This window comes from Triticum aestivum, chromosome 7A (genome assembly GCF_018294505.1).
Source record: "Triticum aestivum cultivar Chinese Spring chromosome 7A, IWGSC CS RefSeq v2.1, whole genome shotgun sequence".
Lineage (NCBI taxonomy): Eukaryota > Viridiplantae > Streptophyta > Magnoliopsida > Poales > Poaceae > Triticum > Triticum aestivum.
Window position 1 is genome coordinate 520,190,740 of NC_057812.1, and position 6,877 is coordinate 520,197,616.

General features: G+C 52.0%; 1 protein-coding gene across 1 annotated transcript; it reads right to left on the minus strand.

Annotated features, from left to right (window-relative positions):
- Positions 1–302: 302 nt before the first annotated feature.
- LOC123153446 (vegetative cell wall protein gp1-like) lies at positions 303–1,192 on the minus strand. The gene is made up of 2 exons (XM_044572566.1): positions 789–1,192; positions 303–522 (listed from the first exon to the last, which is right to left on the minus strand). The coding sequence occupies exons 1-2, from the start codon at positions 1,190–1,192 to the stop codon at positions 303–305; spliced, it is 624 nt and encodes a 207-aa protein (XP_044428501.1).
- Between the last annotated feature and the right edge of the window lie 5,685 nt (positions 1,193–6,877).

Sequence of the window (6,877 nt, forward strand, 5' to 3'; positions counted from 1 at the left end):
CCACACACGGCTGTGGCACAGCTGGCCACACACACCACACATGCACTACACACACACGCGCTGTACACACAACACATGCATACATAGTGCTAGGGGTTAATTCTGTTCTCTATTTAGAAAAGATAGCATTTTGTGATTTTTATAGGAATTAATCCATGCATCAAATTGATTTGGTCCAATGGAAACATTTGAGCTTTGACAAGTGTACTACCTAGAAATATTATTCTTGCTCCTGTTAACAGTGTTTAGCCACAGTTTAGGGGCTGTTTAGAGGGCTAGTCAGTGTAGAAATAGAAAGCTAACTAGTAATAGCTACAGTAGGTAGTAGCAATAGTAGATTCAGTAGAGCAGCAGCGGCATGCATACGAGCTGGGCGCGGGGCGCGGCGCTGCATGGTGACAAGCGGCGGCAGCCGCGCGTGGGCGTGGCCTGGCTACGACGGGGCACACACGCAGGCGGGCGGAGGCGTACGCCGGCGCGGGAAGTGGCAGCAGCATCAGCAAATCAGCAACAACAGCGGAGCTAGCAGGGAGCAGGAACAGAGTTTTAGCGGCAGCAACGGCAACACATGAGGCAGCGGCCACGAGCAGCAGCAGTTGCGAGGCGCGCGGCAAGAGCAGCAGTAGACGCAGGCGGGCGCGGCGCGGCCGCGCGTGGCGGCAGCAGGAGCAGCGCGAGCAAATACTCACGCACGTATGTACGCGTACAAGCGGACTCGGATGAGCTCGGGACAGCAAACGGCGACCAAATCAAGGCTGAGGAAGGGGGAATCCGGAGGAGAAGCTCACCAAGGAGCCGGGGACGTGGTCGGGGAGGCTGGGGACGGTCGGGGTCGAGCGAATCGACGACGGCGGCCGTCGGTGCAGGATGTCGAAGACGAGATCGATGGCGGCAAATCGGTGCGGCTCCGCTCGATTTGACGCTCTGGATGGACGAGGTCGACGATGGCGATCCTCCTGAACTCGTCGGTGCGGCGAGCGGTGGCCGGTGGCCGCGGGCTTGACGACGGCGTGGTGACGTCCCGCCCGGCCGTCAAAACAGAGAGAGGGGGAGGGGTGAGCGAGAGGCTGTGGGGAGAGCGCGAGCGAGGGGGGTCGGGGGCTAGGGTTAGAGGGAGGGGCACCGGGGTCTTGTAGGCCGGGGTCGCCGGCCGGATGGCCGCCACGACGTCGGCCGGTGCCGTGGCGGGCATCGGCTCTGCCCACGACCCCCTCTGTGAACAGAGGAGGAGGCGACGTGGGGAGTGGGCTGGCCTGGCCTGGCCAGCTGGGCCTTGGCCCAGGGGAGGGGGTTTTCCTTTTCTCTTGTTTTATTTTCTGTTTTGCCCTTTTCTTTTTTTGTTTCTTTTAATTACCTTCTGTTTTCCATTTAAAACTTGAACCAAATGACTTTTGTAAAAAGTGGAGCCTTGACATATAAATACTATGCAATAAGTTGCGCTGCCACCAAAAGTCTAGTCCCCATATAATTTAGTTTGATACTTTATTAATTAGTAATGGCATTTAAATCATTTTGATTGATCCTATTTTATTTATATTAGAGCATTTAAACACTTTATAAAAACGTGGTCCTCCATCATAATTACTTATGCATTATTTGACACAACCCGAACAATTTAGTTTTGATGTTCGAAAATTTTTGTGGTTTGCCATATTTTGAATTAGAATTTTGAATCCGTTTTTGAACTAACGTGAGGTTAACAACAGTAACCCTGGTGACGTGGCATCATTAGCAGGGAATTACTATAGCTTAATTATCCGGGCGTCACACTGGGATCCTCCTAAACTACTCCGGGTCATCGTCAGCGGGCAGCACGTAGTAGTAGGCACCTTCGGTGTAGTAGGAGTCGGCGTCGACGGTGGCGTCTGGATCCTGGGCTCCATCATCTGGTTGCGACAACCAGGTAGAAGGGATAGGGGGAAAAGAAGGAGAAAGCAACCCTGAGTACTCATCCAAAGTACTCGCAAGCAAGTAGCTACACTACATATGCATGGGTATATGTGTAAAGGGCCATATCGGTGGACTGAATTGCAGAATGCCAGAATAAGAGGGAGATAGCTAATCCTGTCGAAGACTACGCTTCTGGCAGTCTCCGTCTTGCAGCATGTAGAAGAGAGTAGACTGAAGTCCTCCAAGTAGCATCGCATAGCATAACCCTAACCGATGATCCTCCCCTCGACGCCCTGTGAGAGAGCGATCACCGGTTGTATCTGGCACTTGGAAGGGTGTGTTTTATTAAGTATCCGGTTCTAGTTGTCATAAGGTCAAGGTACAACTCCAAGTCGTCCTGTTACCGAAGATCACGGCTATTCGAATAGATTAACTTCCCTGCAGGGGTGCACCACATAACCCAACACGCTCGATCCCATTTGGCCGGACACACTTTCCTGGGTCATGCCCGGCCTTGAAAGATCAACACGTCGCAGCCCTACCTAGGCACAACAGAGAGGTCAGCACGCCGGTCTAAATCCTATGGCGCAGGGGTCTGGGCCCATCGCCCATTGCACACCTGCACGTTGCGTACGCGGCCGGAGAGCAGACCTAGCAACCTCTATTACAAAGGAAGTTGTGTTACGCAGTCCAACCCGGTGCGCGCCACTCAGTCGCTGACGTCACGAAGGCTTCGGCTGATACCACAACGTCGAGTGCCCATAACTGTCCCCGCGTAGATGGTTAGTGCGTAGAGGCCAGCGGCCAGACTCAGATCAAATACCAAGATCTCGTTAAACATGTTAAGTATCCGCGAACGCCGACCAGGGCCAGGCCCACCTCTCTCCTAGGTGGTCTCAACCTGCCCTGTCGCTCCGCCACAAAGTAACAGTCGGGGACCGTCGGGAACCCAGGCCCACCTCTACCGGGATGGAGCCACCTTCCCCTTCAGCCCCCAACTCCGAACAGTACCACAGGTAATGTAACAGTGTAAAATATATAGCATATGCCTGTGATCACCTCCCGAAGTGATCACGGCCCAGTAGTATAGTATGGCAGGCGGACAAGAGTGTAGGGCCACTGATGGAATACTAGCATCCTATACTAAGTAGTAGGATAGCAGGTAAGGGTAACAACTGTAGCAACAATAACAGGCTATGCATCAGAATAGGATTAACCGAAAGCAGTAACATGCTACACTACTCTAATGCAAGCAGTATAGAGAAGGAATAGGCGATATCTGGTGATCAAGGGGGGGCTTGCCTGGAAGCTCTGTTGTATAGGGAGAAGGGTCGTCGGTGACGTAGTCGTACTCGGTGGCATCAGTGCCGGTCTCGTGGTCTACCGGAGAAGAAGAGGGGGGAAGAAACAGTAAATATTAAGCAAACAGATGCATAACGATGCATGACATGACAAGTAGCGGTGCTAGGGGTGCCCTAACACGGTATGAGGTGGTACAGGTGAAGGGGGGAAACATCCGGGAAAATATCCACGGTGTTTTGCGTTTCCGGACAGATGAACCGGAAGAGGAAAGTTGCGTGTTCACTATGCTAGGGATGCGTGGCGGACGAACAGACCGCGTATTTGAATACGTCTCGTCATTCTGAGCAACTTTTATGTATAATACTTTTTCATCTGACATACGGATTATTTTCTATTAATTTTCAAAGGTTTAAACAATTTCTAAAATTTCTGGATTTATTTTAATTGTTTTAATCCGAGTTGACCAAGTCAACTTTGACTAGTCAAAAGGGTAGGGTGTGGCCCACATGTCATAGGTTGTACCTAAACAAATAAGTAAAACTAATCTAATTGAAAGGGACCCATATGTCATCTACACATTACGCTATTTAGCCACTAGTCTAATCCTAAAACTAATCTATCTCTAATTAATCAAGCCGGCGAGAGGCACAGCCGGATGTGCAAGTTGTGCACGCATGCCCGGCCATGCCCAAGCATCAGTAGCAGCCGGCTGTAGTAGCTAGCGGCAGTGGTAAGCAGAGCAGCAAAAGGCGAAGCAGCAAGCAGCGGCCAAGCAGCACAACAGTGCAAGAGCAGCAGGCAAAAGGCGAAGCAGCAAGCAGCGGCCAAGCAGCACAACAGTGCAAGAGCAGCAGGCAAAGGGCGAGCAGCAGCGGCGGCAAAGCAGCAGCGACAGGTAGCCGCAATGCAACAACAACAGACGGCGGCAGCGCCGGCAGTACACCGAGCAAGCAGCAGCAGCAGGTGCAGGCGCGCACGCGCGGGCACGCAGGGGCGAGGCAAGGGCGCGATGCAGGGCTTGCGAGCGCGCGTGTGGGCGGCTCAGAGTGTGGCCGGGCGGGATAGGCAGGGGCGGGCGAGCGCGCGCGGAGCGAGCTCCGGCCATGGCGGCCGAGCGCGGGGACGGCCTCAACGGTGACAGATCGAAGCAGGGGGAGAGGGGATCCGGGAGAGGAGCTCACAGCGAGCTCGGGGGCACGGTTGAGGAGGCCGGGGGTAGACCGAAGCGGTGGAAATCGACGACGGCGGTCGGCGATATACGTGACGAAGACGACGGCGATGGCGTGTGCACGGGCCGCTCTGGCTTGAGCTGGTGCCCGGGACGGACGAAGCTGACAGCGGCGGATCTCCTGGACTCCTTCTCCTGCGACGGCGACGGCGGTGGCCATGGCAACAGTGACGACGAGCACGGCCACCGCACGAGCCTTTGAGCTCGATTTCGAGCAGATGAGGAGGGGGCGCGATGGGGAAACAGACGAACCGGATGAGAGAGGGCTAGGGTTTCGGGAGGACGCCTTATAGGTCGAGGGGAGGCACGGATGGCCGCCACGCACGCCAAGGCACGGCCATGGCCGTGGATGGCTGTCACGCCTATGTTCAGTGAACAGAGTTTAGAAGGAGAGGGGGAATTGGGCTGGCCTAGCTCCTGTTGCTAAATGGGCCAAAGTGCACAGTGCCATATCCAATCTTCTTATTCTACTACTGTTTTGCATTTCTCCTCTGTTTCTGTTTGAAGTTCGAACTAAATGAATTTTGTTGTAGATGAAATTTGTCAATTAAACACTTCACAATATTTTGGGATGACATACCAAGTTTGAGGTCAATTGGAATTGTATAAATATTTTCTCATTTTGAAATGGCTATTTTATTTGCCGTTGGACCACTTTATAAATTCCTAAGGGTTAATTGGTGGGTCAAATAAGGTTGGGTTCAACATGACAAATGATCAGGGAAATTATTGAACAATGCGAACATTTTAGTTTTAAAGTTTGAAAACTTTTACTGTTTGACTTTATTTTAAATTTGAATTTTGAACCGGTTTTTGAACTAACGAGAGATTAGCAACAGTAATCGTGGTGACGTGGCACCATTAGCAAAGAATTACTGTAGCTTAATTATCCGGGCGTCACATTTTTAAAGACCAGCGCCTGCGGTGGATGAACACCGTCACCGTGTTCCTTGAATTGATGGCCCAGATGGCCACAGACGGCACACCAATCGGGCAATCGTTCATATTTGACCAAGAAAACCTTCCTTTTGCCCTCCCTCACCACCGTGACTGCGTTCTTGAGTGGTTTGTGGACGTTGATCTTCACCCTGACACGCGCGAAATTTCCTTCAAAATCTTGGGACTTCGGTTCAGCATATATGAGTTCACCAATTTTTCCGGCCAGGGCTTTCACCATGGGAAAGTAGCCATCAGGCAGATCGTGTATCTGCGCCCAGATATCCAGCATGTCCAGGTTAACCTCCGATGGCTTTGTAAATCCATCATATTCCGCCATCACCACCGCATTGCCCTTGAAAGTCCACGGGCCCTCAACCATCACACGTTCCCAGTCACCCAAACACGAGAATTGCATCGTGTATAGGTTGCTCTCGAGGGGGCGGATTTTTACTTCCTGAGCCAGATCCCAGGCAGCCCTCATGTTGAGAAAAAACCTGTACTGGTTGTATTCTTTGGGTGTATGAACTCGTGCCACAGCCATCCACCTGACGGCCGCTTCTGATGGAACCTGTTGATCTTCGAAGACCACATCATCTAGGTCATCTTCCGTCAAGCCCAGGTTCTTCATCATCTCTTCAACGTCGTCTGTTCCCGAGCCTGCGCCTGAAGCCGAACTCGCCATCTGGTCAAAAAACCCTAACCCGACGAAACAAGAAATCACCGGGTGGAGAGACCCTAGCTACCCTCTACCCCCCAAAAACCCTAGCTAGTCCGAGACCGGGCGGCGATGCGAGATTGCCCCGTAATCAGTCCAAGTCCGGCCAGGGCTTGGGGGAAGAACGGCGAGGGGAGAGGTAGATCTCAACGGCGCCTCCAGGAGTCGCCGAGAGGAAGGGTAACCCAACGTGAGGGGAATCGCTCGATCGATCGTTCTGATCGATCAGTACCCGGGGCCGACCCAGTCGGGGGATGCTCTATGTGTTTGTCCATTACTTTGAACGGTGCAACCAGTTCGACCAACTCAGTGGATCCCTCCACCTGAGAGAGTTTAGCCAAGGTGAATGTCGATGTTGCCGTCATGAGGTGTGTTAGCATTGCATCTGCTGCCTCAGTCGTAGAGATCACAACGATGCGTCTTTTTTTGGAGCTTCGAGTATCGTAACAAAGAGAATCATTGACCCTGGGACACTCGAAGCACTTGTAGTTAGAGAAGCTTTGGCTCTCTCAGAGGACCTGAATTTGCAAAGGGTCCATGTCACGTCAGACAACAAGGTGGTGGTAGATGATACAAAAAATCAAAGTGCAACTGTATACGGAGCTATTATATATGAAATCATAGAGTACTCTAGTAGTGCCGATTTGAGTAATTTTGTTCATGAGTTTAGGAGATCGAATTTCAGGACCCGCAATATAACGAAGCATGCTACATCTAGGGGTAGGCCGCCATGTCTGCTTAGGTGCACCCGGTGATCTTTATTTGCATGTGTAAACATTATGACAGTTCAATAAAGCTTCATG

Coding starts and splice junctions, on each gene's coding strand:
- LOC123153446 (XM_044572566.1), bottom strand. CDS start 1,192: ATGCCCGCCACGGCACCGGCCGACGTCGTGGCGGCCATCCGGCCGGCG. Junction 523..788: donor ACCACGTCCCCGGCTCCTTG/GTGAGCTTCTCC, acceptor GCTCCCTGCTAG/CTCCGCTGTTGTTGCTGATT.